The following is a 19,492-nucleotide window of genomic DNA, read 5'->3' on the forward strand; positions in this document are numbered from 1 at the left end:
CCCGGGGATCGGTGGGACGCCCCGGAGCTGGAGGGACCCTCCGAGCAGGGGCTGCTGTGGATCCCAGGAAGGAACCGAGTATCCCTCGGCATTCCCGGCTCCCCGGAGCGGTTCTTGGGGTCCCCTCTGAGCCCTCTCCCATCTGCTCCCCCCCAGGGAAGCGCAGCCGCCCCCGGCGCCGTCGGGCCCCACGCTCTCCACCACCCGCCCCATCCAGCAGGACCTGGGGCGCCGGGACCCCCCCGTGGCCGAGGACATCGACAACATGAAGAACAACAAACTGGCCACGGCCGAGCCCCCCGCGCCCCCCGCCGTGGGCAACCACACCCCCTGTCCCTCCGCCGGCCCCCCCCGCCGGCCCCCGCCCACTGCCAACCCCCCGCCCCCCGAAAACAGCCTGGTGGTCACCAACCCCGGCCCCCCCAACAACCCCTCCAAGGGCGGGGGGAAGCCAGAACACACGGCCGTGGACATCCCACCCCCCTTCCCGCCGCCCCCCAGCAACGCCCTGGTCCAAGGTAGGGGAGCCCACTGAGGTTTGGGCGAAGTCTGGGAGGGTCTGGGATCTGGGGAGTCTGAGGGGAAGTCTGGAGCTCCCAGGGGGATCTGGGATGTTCCGGGTGTCCAGGAGGTTTGGGGGAGTTCAGAGGGTCTGGGGAAGTCCAAGGGACCTGGGGGCGGGTTTGGGGGGGTTACGGGGATATGGGGGGTCTGGGAGGTGCAGGGGATGTGAAAGATCTGGGGTATGAGGGTGATCTGAGGGTTCAGGAGCTCTGGGGGGGGTCTCTGACGGCGCCAGCCCTGCAGTGAACAGGAACGCCAACCCCGAGCCACTGCCCCGCAAAGAGGAGGAGGAGAAGAAGGAGGAGGATGGTGACGGGCAGGACGAGAACGGCCCCAAGCCCATGGTGCCCTACAGCTCCATGTTCATCCTCTCCACCACCAACCCGTGAGCACTGGGGGGGGCAGCAGGGGTCGGGGGGGTCCCGGGGAGGTCCCGAGGAGGTCCCGGGGGGTCCCCCCTCACCGTGTCCTTGCCAGGTTCCGGCGGCTCTGCCACTACATCGTGAACCTGCGCTACTTCGAGATGTGCATCCTCATGGTCATTGCCATGAGCAGCATCGCGCTGGCGGCCGAGGACCCCGTGCAACCCAACGCCCCCCGCAACAATGTGAGACCCCCCCCTTTCTGCCACCAGCGGGGTCCCCCGGGGTGGGGAGTGCTGATTTGAGGGCGGGCGACCCCAAAACAGCTCCTAAAGTGGCGGCCCCATGGTCGGGGTGTGCTGGCTCTGAGAGAATGAGCTCAGCCACGGCGGGGGGCATGAGAAGCCTGGGGTGCTGTGGGGTTCTGGGGGGTCCCGGGATGCTGAGGGGGTCTTGGGGGTCCTGAGGTGCTGGGGGCCTTGAGTTTCTGCGGGGTCCTGGGGGGCTCCTGAGGTCCCGGGGATCCCAGGGGTGTCCCAAACTTGTCCTTCCCCTCACAGGTGCTGCGCTACTTCGATTACGTCTTCACGGGGGTTTTCACCTTCGAGATGGTGATCAAGGTGAGCTTGAGGAGGGTCGGCAGGGCGGGGGGGGGTGCCCCGGAGCCCCCTGACCCCCCCCGTTGCCCCTGCAGATGGTGGATCTGGGACTGGTGCTTCACCAAGGTGCCTATTTCCGGGACCTGTGGAACATTCTGGATTTCATTGTGGTCAGCGGGGCACTGGTGGCCTTTGCCTTCACGTGAGTGCCTGGGGGACACGCAGGGGATGGAGGTGGATGGGGGGTGGCCTCTCGCAGCGCCCCCCGGTGCCTCCAGTGGGGCCCCGCTGCCCACGCTCTCTGTTGTCGCTTGACGTCCGTCCTCGGCCGCTTGTCACTGCATTTGTGTCGTCCTGTCACCGTCCCCGTGTCGGTGTCGCAGGGAAGGAGGAGGAACCCGCTAGGAAGGGGTGAGGGAGCCCCTAGGAAGGGGCAACTGACCCCTGAGGGACCGAGAATCCCCCGAGCAAAGGGTGAGAATCCCCCGAGTGTCTGAGCAGCCCTAAAGTAAAGGCTGAGCACTCTCCAAGTAAAGCCTGAGCATTCCCTGAGTAAAGGATGAGCATTCCCCAAGTGTCTGAGCAGCCCCTGAGTGTCTGAGCAGCCCTAAAGCTAAGGCTGAGCATCCTCAGAGTAAAGCCTGAGCATCCCTTGAGTAACTGAGCAGCCTCTGAGTCTGGGCTGAGCAACTCCCACAAAATCAAGCAACCCCCGAGTAACACGGGAGTAAACCCGGAGCGGACCCCAAGCACCTCCCAGGAGGTGGGGCTGCCCCGAGGGTCTCCCCCGTCCCTTGGGGGGGCCCGGAGGTGCTGGGGGGGGCTCTGATCGTGCCTTGTCTCTCCGCTTCCTCTGCCTCCGCCACAGGAGCAGCTCACGGTAAATCCTTCTGCCTTCGTCTCCGTCCTCGTCCTCTCCTCGTGCTCGTGGTCGTGCCTCGCTCCCGCTCCCCAAATTCCCACCCCCGCCCCCCCAAAAGCACCTCAGGCAAACACGTGATGAGCGCAGGGGGGAGGGGGCTCAGCCTGGAGGGAGGGGAGGGGTGGGACCAGCGGGGGAGGAGGACGTGGGACCACCCGTGGTCCTGCTGGGATTTCCGGGGTGTCCTGGCCACACCAGGGGTCCCACACCTCCCGCCTGCCCACCCCCAGTGGCAGCAGCAAAGGGAAGGACATCAACACCATCAAGTCCCTCCGTGTCCTCCGTGTGCTCCGGCCCCTGAAGACCATCAAGAGGCTGCCCAAGCTCAAGGTGGGCTCTGGGGGGAGTTCACCACCCACCTGGGGAATTTTGGGGGATTCCAACTACAAGTGCTGACCTCCGCCCCCTCACCCCCTCCCCAGGCCGTGTTTGACTGCGTGGTGAACTCACTGAAGAACGTCCTCAACATCCTCATCGTGTACATGCTCTTCATGTTCATCTTCGCTGTGGTGGCCGTACAGCTCTTCAAGGGGAAGTTCTTCTACTGCACGGACGAGTCCAAGGAGTTCGAGAAGGACTGCAGGTACGGCCCGGCCGGGAGGGGCCCGTGCTGCCCACCCGGCCCCCGCCCACCGCCCCTCCCCGGGCAGGGGCGAGTACCTGGTGTACGAGAAGGACAACGAGGTGAAGGCGCAGAAGCGCGAGTGGAAGAAGTACGAGTTCCACTACGACAACGTGCTCTGGGCACTGCTCACCCTCTTCACCGTCTCCACCGGCGAGGGGTGGCCACAGTAAGGCTGCACGGATTTGGGGCTGGGGGTCCGGGAGGGGTCTGGGGGGGCAGCAGGACCCCCAGCCCGTCCCTGCCCTGCTCCCGCCGCAGGGTCCTCAAGCACTCAGTGGACGCCACATATGAGAACCAAGGACCAAGCCCAGGGTACCGCATGGAGATGTCCATCTTCTACGTCGTCTACTTTGTCGTCTTCCCCTTCTTCTTCGTCAACATCTTCGTGGCCTTGATCATCATCACCTTCCAGGAGCAGGGGGACAAGATGATGGAGGAGTACAGCCTGGAGAAGAATGAGGTGCCGCCCCTGTGCCCTCCGTCCGCAGAGCTGCGGGGGCCACACCGGGGTGGGTGACACCCGTGTGTCCCCCCTGTCCCTGCAGAGAGCCTGCATCGACTTTGCCATCAGCGCCAAGCCGCTGACCCGGCACATGCCCCAGAACCGCCAGAGTTTCCAGTACCGCATGTGGCAGTTCGTGGTGTCCCCCCCCTTCGAGTACACCATCATGGCCATGATTGCCCTCAACACCATCGTCCTCATGATGAAGGTGGGCAGGGACGGCGCTGGAGGGGCTGGGGAGCCCCCCAAGGGTTGTTCTCAGTCCCCCAGGCGCCCCTGGTCCTGCAGCCCCCTGGGGTTGGTCCTGCTCTGTCTGTCCATCCCTGGATCCATTCCTGTAGCCCAGCTTTGTCCTGCACCTCTGTCCCCCTCGGAGTTGTCCCTGTCCCCTAAACCTGTCCCTGTCCCCCTGGATCCACCCCCCACCCTGGGCTGCACCCCTGTGCCCCCGTCCCCACCTTCCTGCGCTGTCCCTGCAGTTCTATGATGCCTCAGACACCTACGAGTACGTCCTCAAGATGTTCAACAACGTCTTCACCTCCCTCTTCTCCCTCGAGTGTCTCCTCAAGATCATGGCCTTTGGCGTCCTGGTACGGGGGGAACGCTGGGGACTCCGGGGTTGGGGGGACCCCTGGACCACCAGGGCACCCTGGGGACATGGGGGGTCCCAAGACATCAGGGAACTCCAGGAAGGTAGGGCACCCCAGAGAACCCCGAGACCTCAGGGAACCCCAGGGACCTCCTGGGACGAGTGCCCCAGGTCTGTCACCAGGCATCCTGGGTACAGGGATCCACTGCAGGGCCACACCGAGATCTGGGGAGCCAGCCCAGGGGTACCCCAGGATCCAGGACCCCACATGCCTTTCCCCTCTTTCCCAGAATTACTTCCGCGACGCCTGGAACGTCTTCGACTTCGTGACGGTCCTGGGCAGCATCACAGACATCCTGGTGACAGAGTTTGGGGTAGGTGGGGACTGTTGCCCCCCGTCTGCTCCCCCAGCCCCATTCCCAGGGTCCCCTTTCCCCCCTCACCCCCTTTTCCTCGTCCCCCCAGAACAACTTCATCAACCTGAGCTTCCTGCGACTCTTTCGTGCTGCGCGGCTCATCAAGCTCCTGCGCCAGGGCTACACCATCCGCATCCTGCTCTGGACCTTTGTCCAGTCCTTCAAGGTGCCCCCCAAAACCCTAATGCCCCCCCAAATGCCGCCCCCGGCCCCAGCCCCCCGTGACCGGCCCTGCTGTGCCCCCAGGCCCTGCCCTACGTGTGCCTGCTCATCGCCATGCTCTTCTTCATCTACGCCATCATCGGGATGCAGGTGAGACCCACTGGGTGCAGGTGACACCCCCGGGTACAGGTGACACCCCCAGCCCCCCCGCGGCCCCCCTGAGCTGCCCTGCCCCCCCCAGGTGTTTGGGAACATCGGGATCGAGGAGGAGGATGATGAGTCGGCCATCACCCAGCACAACAACTTCCGCACCTTCTTCCAGGCACTGATGCTGCTCTTCAGGTGGGCCCTGCTGTCACCTGCGTGGCCGCTGCCACCCCACTGTCACCTGGGTACTCAGTGCCACCGCAGTGTGGCCCCCGGCACAGTCCCAGTGCCACCCCACTGTCACCTGGGTACTCAGTGCCACCCGAGCACGTTCCCAGCACAGTCCCAGTGCCACCCAGTGCCATACCGGTGCCACCCGCGCTATGAGAGCCACGCCGCTGTGTTCCCCCCGCCGTGTCCCCCCTTGCTGTCCGCGTGACCGGCGCGTCCCCTGTCGCCAGGAGCGCCACCGGGGAGGCGTGGCACGAGATCATGCTGTCGTGCCTCAGCGGGAAGCCGTGCGACGAGAACTCGGGCATCAAGGAGGATGAGTGCGGCAACGAGTTCGCCTACTTCTACTTCGTGTCCTTCATCTTCCTCTGCTCCTTCCTGGTGAGCTCCCGGGGGGGGTCCCCAAACCGCCCGCCCACCCCTGACACCCCTGCTCCTTCTCTGCACCTCTGCTCCTTCACCCATCTCCTTCCTCTCTGCTGAGGCCGGGGGGGCTCCGGGGGGCTCTGGGGAGGAGGACACAGCGCCCTCCCACCCTTGACCCCCCCGCGCTCCCCCTCCCGAAGATGCTGAACCTCTTTGTCGCCGTCATCATGGACAACTTCGAGTACCTGACGCGGGACTCGTCCATCCTGGGTCCGCACCACCTGGACGAGTATGTGCGGGTCTGGGCCGAGTACGACCCCGCCGCCTGGTAAGGACCCCCCCAGGGGGGTGCGGGGGGACGCGGGGGGGGGGGGCAGGGACACCCCCGGACCCCGCGGTCTCCTCCCAGCGCTGGGGACACGGTGGAGGGGTCGCGCCCCGCCCCCCCCTCCCATCCCCGGGGGTGCGGCGGGGTCCGTGGGGAGGGGCCGGCAGAAAAGGTGACTGAAAACCAGCCCCCCCCCCCCCCGAGTGCTCTGGCCCCCCTCGGGGTCCCCGCTGTCCACTGGTGTGTGCCCCCCTCCGAGAGGGTGCCCCCAGGGTTTTCCAACCCCCCAGCACCCGAAGTGGCCCCGTGGGGGTCCCGAGTGGTCCCCTGGAGCCCGAATTGTCCCCGGGGGGGGTCTCTGGTGACAAACCCTCCCCGGGGGGTCTCGGAGGTCCGGGGCAGGGGGTCGCAGCCATCCCACCCTTAAAGTGCCTCTATTGCAGCGGGTGCAGCCCCCCTCACCCGGGGGGTGGTCTCTACTTCCCAAACCTCGCCGGGGGGGGGTCCCGGGGGTTTCTGTTGCCCCCGCCCCATCCCGGGGGGTTGCGGGGGGCTGTGGGCCCCCACTAACGTGTGTCTCTTGCAGCGGGCGCATCCACTACCGGGACATGTACAGTTTGTTGCGCGTGATCTCCCCTCCCCTGGGGCTGGGCAAGAAATGCCCCCATAGGGTGGCCTGCAAGGTTCGCCCCCCCCCGCGCCCCCCCCCGGGGCTGGAATGCGCTTCCCGGCGCCGTATATACATATACATCCCGTATATTTATATACATCCCCCCGCGCCCCCGGGCCCGGCATGGAGCCCCCCCCACCCCACCCCACCCCTGACCCCCTCCCCCGGCTTCCCGCGGCCCCCCCGGCATGGGGCACCCAACCCCCTCCCCTCCCAACCCCCCACCCCCCGCGGGCGGGGCCGAGACGGGGAAATTCTGCTTCGCCTTGGTTTGGGTTTTGAGGTTCTTTTCGTCATTGTTTGGTGTTTGATTCGTTTCAATCGTTCGATTCGTTTGAATCATTTGATTGCTCGTTATTATTTAACTATTTATCGTTCTCTGCTTGTTTTAAATTTTTTGTTTACATTATTTAGCTATTTTCTATTATTTATTTTCTATTATTTAATTATTTCATTATTTATTTATTTATATTGTTTAATTATTTATATTATTTATTTATTTATATTATTTAATTATTTTTATTATTTAACTATTTTTATTATTTAAATATTTCCTATTATTTAGGGGGTTTTGCCACTCTGTTTTTTTATTCTCTTTATTCGTTTCCTTCTTCTCCTTTTTCTTCTCTTTATCCTTTCCACTGCTTTATTATTTTTAACCATGTGATTGTTATCATTAATCTCGTGATTCTTATGATTTTACATTCCCGTTGGTTTTTTTAATTTCTTGGATCAGTTTCAGTTGTAAAAATGTCTATTATATAATTTTTATTATGTTATTTTTATTACGTTATTTTTATTACATTAATTTTATTGTATTAATTAATTTCCCTATTTTTATTACATTTCATTGTTCAATTTATTTTTATTATTTTATTAATTAAATTTCTATTATTTTTTATAATTTTCGGGTTTATCACTGCACGATATTCTGGTGTTTTTATAATTTTTATTTTTTATTTTTTTATTTGTTATTTTTCCTTTACTTATTGTTTTCCTTATTCCTTGTTTTAGTGCTTTTTTTGCTTTTTAGCAATAAAAATAATAAAAGGTAAATGTAAGAACATAGAAATAAAACATAAAATGATAAAAAGTAAAAATAATAACAATAAAAATAATTATTATTTTTATTGTCGTTATTATCGTTACTTTTTATTATTTTCATTTTTTATTCTTGTTTTTTTACCTTTTATTATTTTTATTTACCTTATTCTTTATTATCGTCATTATTTCACTTTTAATTATTTTTCATTTTTCCATTTTAACTTTTTAAAATTTATCTTATTTTTAATTTCCTCTACTTTTATTATTTTAGCCATTTATTCTTTCTGGCTTTCACCTTTTATTACTTTTATGACTTTTCCATTTTTCTTTGCATTCATCCCATTCTCCCCCTACTTTTTCCTTTTCCTCCCTTTTACTTTTCCAATTCCCACACCCATCTCTTTTTACTCTTCGCAATTCCCATCACCTTTTCCACTTTTATCATTTTCGCTATTTCAATTTTTTTTTTTTAATTTCCGATTTTTTTTTTTGGCTTTTTTTTTGGTTTTATCTCCCCCATTTTCACTCTTCTTTCTTTTTTTTTTTTTTTTTTATTTTTTATTTTTATTTTCCCCCTCTTAGAATTTCTTCTTATTCGGTGTCCCCCCCCGGCCCGGTGTAACCCCCCCCCGGTGTGTCCCCCCCCCTCTCTCGCCCCCAGGGGCCGCCTGACCCTCGCCGACATGTACGAAATGCTGCGGCACATGTCGCCGCCGCTGGGGCTGGGCACCAGCTGCCCCCCCCGCGTGGCCTATAAGGTAGAATAACCCCCCCGGGGGTGCCCCCCCGCCCCGGCCTCCCCCGGCCTCATTTTGGGGGGGTTTTGGGGGACTTTGGGGTTTTTTGGTTTTTTGGTTTTTTTTTTGGTTTTTTTTTTTTTGGTGTTTTTTCCCTCCTGCGGCCGCCGGCCCCTGCTGAGCCCCCCCCGGACGGGCTGGGTAAGACGCGCCCCCTGCCCTCTGTCCCCCGGGGACCCCCCTACCCACCCCAACGGGGTTTTGGGATCCCCCTGGGGCTCAGCTGGACCCCTCAAAATCCCCCGGAGATCTCCTTTTGGGGTCTCCTCAAAGGGCTCAGCCAGCCCCCCCAGCCCCTATTTGGGGTCTCTCAGAGATCTCCTCTTGGGTCTCCCCCAAAGGCCCCAACGAGACCCCCTCAGCCCCTATTCGGGGTCCCCCAAAGATCTCCTCTTGGGGTCCCCCATGGGGCTTAGCACCCCCCGCCCTACGAGCCGCTGTTTGGGGTGCCCTAAAAGCCCTTAATTGGGGTCCCCCAAAGGGCTCAGCCGATCCCCAGAGCCCCTGCTTAGAGTCCCCCAAAATGCTCAACCAGCTCCTCCCAGCCCCTATTTGGGGTCCCTTGAGGGGCTCAGAGCCCGCCCCCCCGAGTCCCTATTTCAGGCCCCCCAAAGATCTCCTTTTGGGGTCCCCCCAAAGGGCTCAGCCAGTCCTCCCAGCCCCTATCTGGGGTCCCCCAATGATCTCCTTTTAGGGTCCTCCATAGGGCTCAACCAGCCCCCCCCTCCGAGACCCTATTTGGGGTCCCCCCATGAGGCCCCGCCCCCATATTGGGGGTCCCCCAGCGCACCCCATTTTTAGGGACCCCCCCCTCTCCCAGCCCCCCCTACTCCCGCAGTGAGCTCCCCCCCGGCCCCCCCCGGCTGCTGCACGGCCCCCGCCCCCCCCCCCGAACCGCGGGGGCTCCGGAGCTGCATCGTGGGGTGGCGAGGGTCCTGCATCGTGGGGGGGTCGGGCATGGGGGGTCCGTGCCTCAGTTTCCCCCCCGGCATCGCTCGCTCCCACCCTTTGCTCTGCACCCCCCCCCCTCCCCGGGGCTGCATGGGGGGGTTGGGAGGCCGCTCTTTTCGGGGAGGGGCACCGGGAGCTGGGAGGGGGCGCGGGGCTGAGGCCTGGCAAACTCATCGTTCCCCCCCCGCACGTGTGTTCTCCCCCCACCCTGAGGATGCCGGTTTGCACCGCCTCCCCAAAAAAACCTCTGGAATGGGACTGGAAATGAGCCCTCCCTCCCATCCTACTGCATGAGCCGCATGTGCCGCCCACCTCCCCCAAAGGTTTTGGGGGTCCCGCTTGGCCGTGCCCCCCCCTCCATGGGAATTCCGTGGGGAGAAGGCGGGAGGCCGGGGGGGAGGGGTGTGTGGAGGGGTCGTGCCTCAGTTTCCCCGCCCGCTGCGCGGGGGGCCCCCGCCTTCTCACCAGCCCCGCCCCCCCCCCGGGATGGGGGGTTCGGGGGTGCCGGCTGACCCCCCCCCCAATTTGGGGCCCCCCTCGCAGCGGCTGCTCCGCATGGACCTGCCGGTGGCCGACGACAACACGGTGCACTTCAACTCCACCCTGATGGCGCTGATCCGCACCGCGCTCGACATCAAGATCGCCAAAGGCAGGGGGACACGGGGGACACGGGGACACCGGAGAACATGGGGAGACACCGGGGAACATGGGGGGACACAGGGGACATGGGGGGATATGGGCGACAGGGGACATGGGCGGCACTAGGGGACGTGAGGACATGCAAGGCTATGGGGGACACCGGGGGACAAGGGGACATGGGCGGCACAAAGGGACGTGGGAACATGGGGGGACACAGGGGACATGGGGGGATATGGGCGACAGGGGACATGGGCGGCACTAGGGGACGTGAGGACATGCAAGGCTATGTGGGACACCGGGGGACAAGGGGACATGGGCGGCACAAAGGGGCGTGGGAACATGGGGGGACATGAGGACATGGGGGCATGTGGTGGGATATGGGGACATGGGGGGCGCGGGGCCCCACGCGGTTGGGGAGGGCGGGGGGTCCCCGAGGACGCCCGGAGCCACCCGTGTCACCCACGTGTCCCCGCAGGCGGGGCCGACAAGCAGCAGATGGACGCGGAGCTGCGCAAGGAGATGATCGCGATCTGGCCCAACCTGTCCCCCAAAAACTTGGACCTGCTTGTCACCCCACACAAGTGTAAGGGCCCGCCCCATCCCCGTCCCTGTCCCCGCGCTGTCCCCGAGGTGTCCCCCCTGTCCCCGCTGACCCGTGTCCCCGCAGCCACCGACCTGACGGTGGGGAAGATCTACGCAGCCATGATGATCATGGAGTATTACCGGCAGAGCAAGGCCAAGAAGCTGCAGGCCATGCGCGAGGAGCAGGTGGGAGACCCGCGGTGTCCCCCGGGGTCCCCTCCCGGTCACCCCGCAGTGTCCCCGCCGCCTCCCCACAGCCCCCAAAGGCCCCAGACCGGTCCCGTCCTCGCCTCTGCCACCTCCGGTGTCCCCATCCCAATCTTGTCCCTTCCCCGTGTCCCCTGTGTTCCCAGCACCTCCCTGACCATCCCAGCCACATCCCCGTGTCCCCATGTCCCGGTGTCCCGTGTCGCGGTGTCCCCGTGTCCAGCCGCTCGTGTCCCCGCAGAACCGGACGCCGCTGATGTTCCAGCGCATGGAGCCGCCGTCCCCCACCCAGGAGGGGCCCCCGGGGCCGGACGCGGCGCCCGCGGCGGAGCCGTAAGTGCCACCAGGTGTCCCCGGTGTCCCCGCGGGGCCGCGGGAGGGCTCTGAGCGCCGCTGTCCCCCAGGGCCGCGCGGGACGGGGACATGAAGGAGAGCCAGTCCTGGGTCACCCAGCGCGCCCAGGAGATGTTCCAGAGGACCGGCACCTGGAGCCCCGAGCGGGGACACCCCGACGACGTCCCCAACACCCGCCCCAACTCCCAGGTGAGCGGCGGTGCCACCGCGGGGGACCCCCAGGACAAGCCGGACTCCGCGTGTCCCCTGTGTCCCCACGGGTCTTCCGACCCCCATCCCCATCCTCCCCCATGTCCCCTGCCCGCTCCCCACGTCCCCCCGCTGTGCCCGGGGGGGGCTGTCCTGGCGCCCCCCCCCCCCCCCGCCGTGCCTCAGTTTCCCCGGTGCCGCAGCTGGTGGAGATGCGGGAGATGCCCAAGGACGGCCACTCGGACAGTGACTACCTTCCCATGGAGGGGCACGGCCGCGCTGCCTCCATGCCCCGACTGCCCGCGGACACCCAGGTGAGGGGACAGCCCCGGGTGCCACCCGCCCTGTCACCGCAGGAACACCAGGGACCGTCCCCAGGCTGGCAGCACCGCCCATCGCCCCCCCCGCAGCTTCAATGGTGGGGAGGGGGTGGCTTTGGAGGGCCAGGACACCTGCCGTGTCCCCTGCAATGGCTGCAGCGCTGGGCTGGGGGTCTCGAGGGGGGCATGAGCATGGCAGCGGGGGGCTGGAGGGGGGGACGACATGTGGGGTGGCCCGGTGGCCACTGGTCCCCGCGTGGGGACACTCGGCTCCAGCGCAGAGTCAAGGCTGTTCCAGCCCAAATTGGGGGTCCGGGGGCTGCCGCCAGCTTTGGGAGTGTCCCCCCGCCTCAGCATGGCCGGGTTGGGGACAGGGACGGGGACAGGGACGCTCTGGCTGCTCTGCTCATTGCTGCTGCTCGCCCGGCCGCTGCTTGGCTGCTCCGCACCCCTTGCCCGCCCCCCCGCGCCCCCCGGACCCCCGGCCCGGGTTCACAGCGGTCTCTGTCTCTCCTCCGGCTCCGCGGGCACCGCCTGGGCCGGCTCTGGCAGCGGAGGAAGGTCCGACCCCGAGGCAATAACCTCAGTGTAGGTACCGCGGGGCCCCCGAGCCCCCCCGCCAGAGCCCCCCACCCCTCGGACCCCCCCCCCCGGCCCTCACAGCCTCCCTCGGACTCCCCGGAACCCCCACAGCCACTCCCAGAGCCCCCCACACCACAGACCTCCCTGAACCCCCCCACTTCCCTCCAGAGCCCCTCTTCCTGGCACCCCGCTCAAAGCCCCCCACCCAACTGACCCCCCTGGACCCCCACGGCCCCCCCGACTGTCCCCAGTCCCTGTCCCTGTGTCCCCCCCACACCTTGTCCCCTCTGTGTCTCACCCCCTGCATCACCTCCGGACACCTGGACCCTGGTCAGCGAGGAGCAGCGCCCCTGTCCCCCTGTCGCCCTGTCCCCCTGTCCCACTGTCCCCCTGTGCCCCCCGATCCCGCTCAGGGGTCCTCGGCAGCAGCAGCTCAATGCTTAGAGCAGCGGGAGGGGGGACGTGTCCCAGGGGGCCACCCCAGCCAGGTCCGTGGGGACACGGTGACAGTGGGGACACGGTGACAAGGGGGACACGGTGGCAATAGGGACACGGTGGCAATAGGGACACGGTGACAACGGGGAACACAGCGTCCCTCCCAGCCCAGCGGTGGCACACGGAGTCGGCACCCACCCGGGGCGGGGGGCGTGGGGACGGATCCGGTGGCCGTGGGGACAGCTCTGGAGGGGACAGCGGTCAGACCCCGTGTCCGGAACAGGGATGGGGAAAGGAATGGGAGGACGGAGGGAGGGAGGGAGGGAGGGAGGGATGGATGGATGGATGGATGGATGGATGGATGGATGGATGGATGGATGGATGGATGGATGGACGGACGGACGGACGGGAGGGAGGGATCTGGAGCGGCTGAAGCTCCCGGGGGCTCAGGGCACACCAGTGACCCCGCCCTGGAGCTCACCGGCCCCGCCTCCCTCAGGTAACCGCCCCTGGACCCCCACTCAGAGCCCCCCGGCCAAAACTCTCCCTCCAGATCCCCCCCTCTGGAGCCCCCCAGTCCCCCCGCCCAGGTGACCCCCGAGCCCCCCGGCTCAGATGTCCCTCCCGGAGCCCCCGACCCCCGCCCCGGTGACGCCCCCGGCCCGTGTCCCGCAGACCATCGCGGACTCGAGCCCCATGAAGCGCTCGGCGTCGCTGCTGGGCCACTCCCGCGCCCGTGGCGTCCGCCTGGACGATTTCTCGCTGGAGCGGGTCCCCCCCGCCGAGGACGGCCAGCGCCACCACCCCCGCCGCGGCCACCGCGGCCACCGCGCCTCCGAGCGCTCCCTCAGCCGCTACACCGACGGCGACACAGGTGCGACCCTCCGGCCCCCGCGTGTGGATCTCGGCGTGTCCCCACCCCGTCCTGGGTGTCCCCAAGGCCTGATGGCGGGGCGACTTTGTCTCCTGGCCGAGTTGTGCCCCGAGGCCACCGGCTCTTCTCCGGCCACTGATGTCCTCTGGGTCACCCCTTCTCTCCTGTCTCCCATATTCGCGGGACAACCCATGTCCCCCGGGTCCCCCCACCTCCTAACGGGGTCCCCACCTCCTGCCCCCCACCCCGGGGTCACCCCCTGTCCTGCTCCCCACACCCCCCGGGTCCCTCAATGTCTCCCGGGCCGCCCCCCGCGCCCCGTCCTGACCCCGCCGTGTCCCCCCCAGGGCTGGGCACGGACCTGAGTGTCACCACGCAGTCTGGGGACGGCCCCCCCAAGGAGCGGGACCCCGAGCGGGGGCGGCCCAAGGACCGCCGGCACCGGCACCACCACCACCACCACCACCACCACCACCACGGGGGGGGCGCCGGGGGGGACCGCGACCGCTGCGTGCCCCCCCCCGAGCGCCACGACTACGGGCGGCCCCGCTCCCGGGACCGCCGCTGGTCCCGCTCCCCCAGCGAGGGCCGGGAACACGCGGCCCCCCGCCAGGTGGGTGCCCCCCTCCGCTCGCCCCCCCTCCGCCTCTAGGACCCTCCCCGCCGTGGGGGGGACAAGGGCTGCACCCCCGGTGTCTTCAACCAAAGACCCCCCCCCCCCCCGTCCCCCGGGGCGCCCCCGCCCTTGGGTGCTGCTCAGGCTGGGGGGGGCTGCGGGACCCCCCCACTCCGAGGGTCTGCCTGGGTGAGGGGGGAGTCCCAGCGCCCCCCGCCCCGCCCGTTCTGCCTGCCCCAGTTCAGTACTGGTGGCATCCCAGTTACACCAGCAGAGCCCCCTCAGCGCTCCACCTGGGGGGTCCAGTGCCCACCTTGGGGGTCCAGCCCCGACTATGGGGATCCAGCCCCCCCCCCCACTTTGGGGGTCCAGCCCTCACTTTGGGGATCCAGCCCCCCTCCCCCCCCAGGAGGGGCAGCACCCAGTGGGAGGGAGATGGGGGGGAGAACCCCCCGCAGGGACCTGGGGGTGGCGGGGGGGGCGGCGGCGACGCTTCGACCCCTCCGGATGCGCCCCCTCCCCTCCCTGCTCTCGGCCCCTCCCCCGCGCCCCCTGCCCGCACAGAGCCCCCTCGCTTGGCCCCCCCGGCCCCCCCGGCTGCTTGGGGGGGCCCTGCCTTGATTCACCTCTCTGTTTCCCCATCGCTGTGCTTTGGCTGCGCTGTCACGGCGAGGGGTGGCCCAGGTAAGCGGCTCGGGGCCCCCCAACATCTGCTCCGGCCCCCCCAGGCTCCGGCCACCCTGGAAAGTTTGGAATGAAGCTGCCCCCCCCCCCCACCCCCGGACATTCCCCCCCGCCCCCAAACCCGGCTGCGACCCCAGGAGGAGCCGCTTTGCCACCCTGGGATGGTTTAGGGGACCCCTACATCTTCCCCTTTATCTCCCAAGGGAACCTCCCCCCCCCCCCCCCGGAGAAGGACCCCGGAACACCCCCAGACCAAAATTGGGGTGCAGGGACCCTCCTAGGCTTGCATTGTGGTGTAGGGACCCCCCACCCCTGTTTTGGGGCGCCCCCTGAATCGGGGGTCTCAACCCCTCCAATTGGATTTGGGGGGCGCTCCCATAGTCCCGGGGGGGGGGCACAGAGCCTGTGCTGAGATTTGGGGGTGCACAGGCCCCCTCTGGCCCTGACAATAGTGGGGTACACAGCTCCCCCCGCACCCTGAGATGGGTCTGGGGTCCTCAGCACCTCCATTCAGAGAGCACGGACCCCCCCCCCAGAGGTCTGAACTGGGGGGCAGCCTGGCATCGGGGGGTCCCGTGCAGGGGGGTCCCCACCGGGAGCACGCGGATCCCTCCAAACGCGAGTCCCCGCACGGAACAATCGGGGTTCATCCCCAGCCCCCCTCCCCTCCAGATGGAAAGGGGGATAACGATCCCCAGGACCCCCAGATTTGGGGTACAGGGTTCCCCCCCGGGCTGACTCTTCCAAACTTCTCCAGCCCCCGCTTCCCCCATCCCCCCCCCGGCCGCCCCACCCGACCCCTCGACCTCGAGCTTTGCCTTGCGAGTGCTTTGGGGGGACCCGGCGCCCCCGCTTCCCCCCACGCCGCCGCCTCCCGCCTCCTCCCGCCCGCGACCCCCGTGTCACTTCTGTCCCTTCTGCTCTCCCGTTTGTCCCCTCCCGTGGCTGCATGGCCCGTGGCTGCGTCCCCCCCCCCGTGGCTGCGACACCCCCGGGTCCCCATTTCCCATTCCCCGCCCCCCATGTCCGTGTCCGCGTCCCCCACGCCCCCTCCCACGCCTTCCCGGTGTCCGGGTGTCCCCGCACCGTCGCTCCCCTGTCCTCCCCCGCGCCCCCGCCGCGTCCCCCCGTGTCCCTCCCCCCCTCCCGCGTCCCTCCTCCGCCGCCCGTGCCCCCCCCGCCGCCACCCCGTGTCGCTGTCGCTGCAGGGCAGCAGCTCGGTCAGCGGCAGCCCGGTGCTCTCCACGTCCGGGACCAGCACCCCCCGCCGCGCCCGCCGCCAGCTCCCGCCGACCCCCGCCACGCCGCGGCCCCACGTCTCGTACTCGCCCGCCGCCCGCCGGCCCCCGCCCGCCGCGCCGCCCCCCGCCCGCGGCCCCCGCCGCCCGCCGCCGCCCGCCGACCCCCGCCCCGCCGCCCGCCCCGCCGCCCGCTGGCCCGAGCCCCCCCGCGGGCCCCCCCGCGACGCGGAGCCGCCGCCGCTCGACGGACGCGCCCCCCGCGGCCCCCGCGGCACCGGCACCCCCGGCGGGGCGGGCCCGTCGCCCCCCCGGCCCGCCCGGCGGCTGCCGAACGGGTACTACCCGGGCCACGGCGCCGGGAAGGGGCGGCCCGGCCTCCGCGACCCCTACAGCGAGACGGACGATGACTGCTGCTAGCGGCGCCTCCCACGACGTGTCGCGACAGGGCGCGCACGTACCCGACATATCGCGACAGGGCGCACACGCACCGCGACGTGTCGCGGCCAGGGGGGTGGACGTCGCCACCCACACCGCACCCCCCCCCGCTCGCTCCCGGGGCTATGGATGAGTTTTATCATCTGGAGGAGCCGCCGCCGCCGCGGGGGGGCGGCCCCGGGGACCCCCGAACCTCCCCGGGACCCCCGAACCTCCCCACGCCCGGGGGGAGCCCCCGGCCGGGAGGAGCCGCCGGGCCGGGAGCGGAGCCCGGGAGGCTCCAGGACGGGCCCCGGGCACCGAGCACCGCCACCGGGAACGGCGGGAACGGGCACCGGCACCGGGAACGGGCACCGGCCCCCTCCCGCCCGAGGCACGGAGGCGGCGGAACCGGGGCCGCCGCCATTGCATGAACCGAGTTACCGAAACCAGAAATAAAAGATCAAAGACAAAAAACGGAAAAAAAACAAAAAAAAAACCAAAAAAAAACCAACAAAAAAAAAGAACCCAAACCCGAGAAGTCCCAAACCAGAACCATTAAAAAAAAAGGAATTTTGGATCGAGCCCGTCTTGCTCCTTCCCGGCATCGGGGTGGGGGGCACGGGGGTGGGGGACGCGCCGCGAGGAGGGGGGGGGCACCGCACCCACGCGGGCTCGAAGATCCCCCGTGACACCCCGGTAACCGCGTGGGCAGCGCGTGGAGCTTCCCGGAACCGGGGGGGTTTCCCGGGTGGTGCCCCCACCCCCGCGGCAGGTGCCGGATATTCCCCTCCCTTCCCGCCCCCGGTCCTGGTCGGGGGGGAACTGAAGCAGGAAGAGGCGGGGGGGGGCTCCAGCGGTCCGAATTCTCCCCCCCCGGTTTGGACCGAGCCCCCCGACCATTAGAGGATCCACCGAACCCCCCCAAACCCCTGGTCCCCCCCCAAATTGAGGAGGGGTCACAGCGATACGGCGACTCCCCCGAGGCAGCGGCTGCACAAACCCCACTTTTATTTGATTAACAAAATAATAATTAAGCACAATTAAGGGGGTCGGGCCAGCCTGGAGCCCCCCAAGCGCGGTGGTCACCGGGAGGGAGAGAGTGCCCCACCGGGAGCCCCGAGAGTCCGCGTGTGCCCGTTCAGTTCCATCGGGGGGGGGCCCGCAGCAGTTTGGGGAGTCCCCGTTCCAGTTCCGTGTGTCCCGGGGGGTTCCAGAACTGGTTCCGCGTGTCCGAGGGGGGTCCCCGTTAAGTTCCGTGCGTCCGGGGGGGGGTCTCCCGAGGGCTCAGCACGCCCCGACGGCGCGGACCAGGAAGCCGAAGGCGGCTGCGGGCGGCCCCGAGCAGCGCCCCGGCGGCCCCGGGGGCAGCGGCGGCGCCTCCGCCTCCAGCCGCGCCCGTTTGCTCGGTACCGGCCCCCGCCCCGGCCCCGCGGAACCGCTGCTGCGCCGCTTCTGCCCGGCCCGGGGGGCTCCGGCGGACCGGGGAGGGGCGGGGGCAGCGGTCGGGGGGTCGCCGTCCCGGTTCGCGGGGTCCGCGGTCCGTGTGGCCGGGCTGTCCCCGGGTGGGGCGCTCGGGGGGTCCTCTGTCGGTCGGCTGGGGGGGCATCCCCGGTCCAAATCACTGCGGGGGGCTCCGGTCGGTAGGTTCGGGGGTTCCCCGTTCCAGTCCCTCAGGGGATTCCCCCATTTCTGGTCGGTCCGAGGTTCGGTTCGGGGGGTCGGTCGGTTCGGGAGGTCCGCGCTCGGTCGGTTCGGGCACCAGGCGTTGCGGGGGTCTCCGGTCGGATTCTTTGAGATGTCCCCCCGTTTCTGGTCGGTCCCGGGGTCCCCGGTCTGTCGGTTCGGGTGGTCTCCGCTCGGTCGGTTCGGGCACCAGGCGTTGCGGGGGTCCCCGGTCGGGTCCCGCGGGAGGTCCCCCCGGTCGGAGGTCGCTCTGCACGCCGCGTCCCCGGGCAGCGCCGGTCCCGGGAGGGTCTCGGCGGCGGCGCGGGCGCTCAGGTAGCGGTGGCGGGCGGCGCGGACGAGCAGCGAGAGCTGCAGGCTCCGGTGCAGGCGGAGGCCGCCCCGCCGCACCCGGCACCGGTACAGCTTCCACACCGACACCGTCAGCAGCCGCTGCGCCTCCTCCATGGCGGCCCCGCGCCGAGTGCGCCGGGACGGCCCCGCCGCGCTTCTTGTACCGCCCCGGCCCCCCCGTTCCCCCCCCCCCGCCACCGCATCCGGCCCCGCGGCCGCTCCCGGACCGCCCCGGCCCCCCCGTTCCCCCCCCGCCACCGCATCCGGCCCCGGGGCGGCTCCGCGCGTCTCGGTGGCGCCGGGAACGGAAATGGGTCGGGGGGGCCGTGCCCAAAGGGGGGGGGATCTGGAATTCCCTGTGGAATGTGGGGGGGGTCTGTACACCCCCATGGATTGGGGCTCCCTATGCCCCTTCCCCGATTGGGGGGGGGGGAATCTCTCTGCCCCCCTCCCCTCCGAGTGGGGTCCCTGTGGCCTCCCCATGGTTTGAGGGGGTCCGTGCGCTCCCGGCATGTGCTGGGGAGGGGTCCTGTGCCCCCCCTGAGTGAGGGGGTTCCCGTGTCTCCCCCCCAACCCCTCCCGAGGCGGGGGAGTCCCTCGTGGACTGGGGATATCCCGGTCCCTCCCCCACGGCTTGAGGGGTTCCTGTGCCCCCCTCCCCTCATGTGCTGGGGGAATGTCCCAGTGCCCACCATGAATTGAGGAGTTCCCCTGCCCCCCTCCATGGGCCTGGGGGCGTCCCTGTGCTTCCCCCCCCCCCCCCCCCCGTGTCCCCCCTCAGGTCACCCGGGGACCGCCGGCCCTGCCCCCGCGCGCCGCTTCCATGCCCATATAAGGGAACGGTGACGCAGCGGGAAGGGGGCGGGGCCGCGCGCGCCGGTGGGAGGAGCCGCCCCCCGCATGCCCATATAAGGGCAGGGAGGGGCGGGGCCAGCCCTGCACGACCCCCACCCCCCCCCCGTCATTTCCCACTCCCCGCCGGGGGCGTTTTTGGGGTCCCAGGCCGCGGCTGTTACAAACTCTGTGTTTATTTTCACTATTCACACGCTCCCTCGCGCCCA

At 66.6% G+C, this 19,492-nt stretch overlaps 2 protein-coding genes across 2 annotated transcripts in view; one reads left to right on the forward strand and one right to left on the reverse strand.

The window, feature by feature from the left end:
- Positions 1 to 16,415, forward strand: part of CACNA1A (calcium voltage-gated channel subunit alpha1 A) — a 28,354-nt gene extending 11,939 nt beyond the window's left edge. The window contains 28 exon segments of the mRNA XM_068997850.1: positions 157 to 518; positions 808 to 949; positions 1,042 to 1,171; positions 1,487 to 1,546; positions 1,621 to 1,727; positions 2,678 to 2,777; positions 2,870 to 3,030; positions 3,098 to 3,238; positions 3,331 to 3,532; positions 3,618 to 3,782; positions 4,054 to 4,164; positions 4,454 to 4,537; positions 4,629 to 4,745; positions 4,826 to 4,891; positions 4,983 to 5,083; positions 5,350 to 5,500; positions 5,686 to 5,813; positions 6,400 to 6,496; positions 9,819 to 9,924; positions 10,390 to 10,497; positions 10,582 to 10,682; positions 10,945 to 11,075; positions 11,108 to 11,246; positions 11,450 to 11,560; positions 12,119 to 12,154; positions 13,259 to 13,457; positions 13,805 to 14,070; positions 15,966 to 16,415. Coding sequence (XP_068853951.1) covers positions 157 to 518; positions 808 to 949; positions 1,042 to 1,171; positions 1,487 to 1,546; positions 1,621 to 1,727; positions 2,678 to 2,777; positions 2,870 to 3,030; positions 3,098 to 3,238; positions 3,331 to 3,532; positions 3,618 to 3,782; positions 4,054 to 4,164; positions 4,454 to 4,537; positions 4,629 to 4,745; positions 4,826 to 4,891; positions 4,983 to 5,083; positions 5,350 to 5,500; positions 5,686 to 5,813; positions 6,400 to 6,496; positions 9,819 to 9,924; positions 10,390 to 10,497; positions 10,582 to 10,682; positions 10,945 to 11,075; positions 11,108 to 11,246; positions 11,450 to 11,560; positions 12,119 to 12,154; positions 13,259 to 13,457; positions 13,805 to 14,070; positions 15,966 to 16,415 — 4,072 coding nt within the window.
- Positions 16,416 to 17,406: 991 nt separating this feature from the next.
- Positions 17,407 to 18,579, reverse strand: IER2 (immediate early response 2). The gene has a single exon (XM_068997910.1). It carries the CDS (start codon positions 18,543 to 18,545, stop codon positions 17,700 to 17,702), a length of 846 nt encoding a protein of 281 aa, XP_068854011.1. The 5' UTR covers positions 18,546 to 18,579; the 3' UTR covers positions 17,407 to 17,699.
- Positions 18,580 to 19,492: the final 913 nt, after the last annotated feature.

The sequence above is a fragment of the Aphelocoma coerulescens genome, chromosome 30 (assembly GCF_041296385.1).
Source record: "Aphelocoma coerulescens isolate FSJ_1873_10779 chromosome 30, UR_Acoe_1.0, whole genome shotgun sequence".
NCBI classification, from domain to species: Eukaryota; Metazoa; Chordata; class Aves; order Passeriformes; family Corvidae; genus Aphelocoma; species Aphelocoma coerulescens.

Bases quoted from the DNA above. Each gene is read 5' to 3' on its own strand.
- IER2 (XM_068997910.1), bottom strand. From the start codon at position 18,545: ATGGAGGAGGCGCAGCGGCTGCTGACGGTGTCGGTGTGGAAGCTGTAC.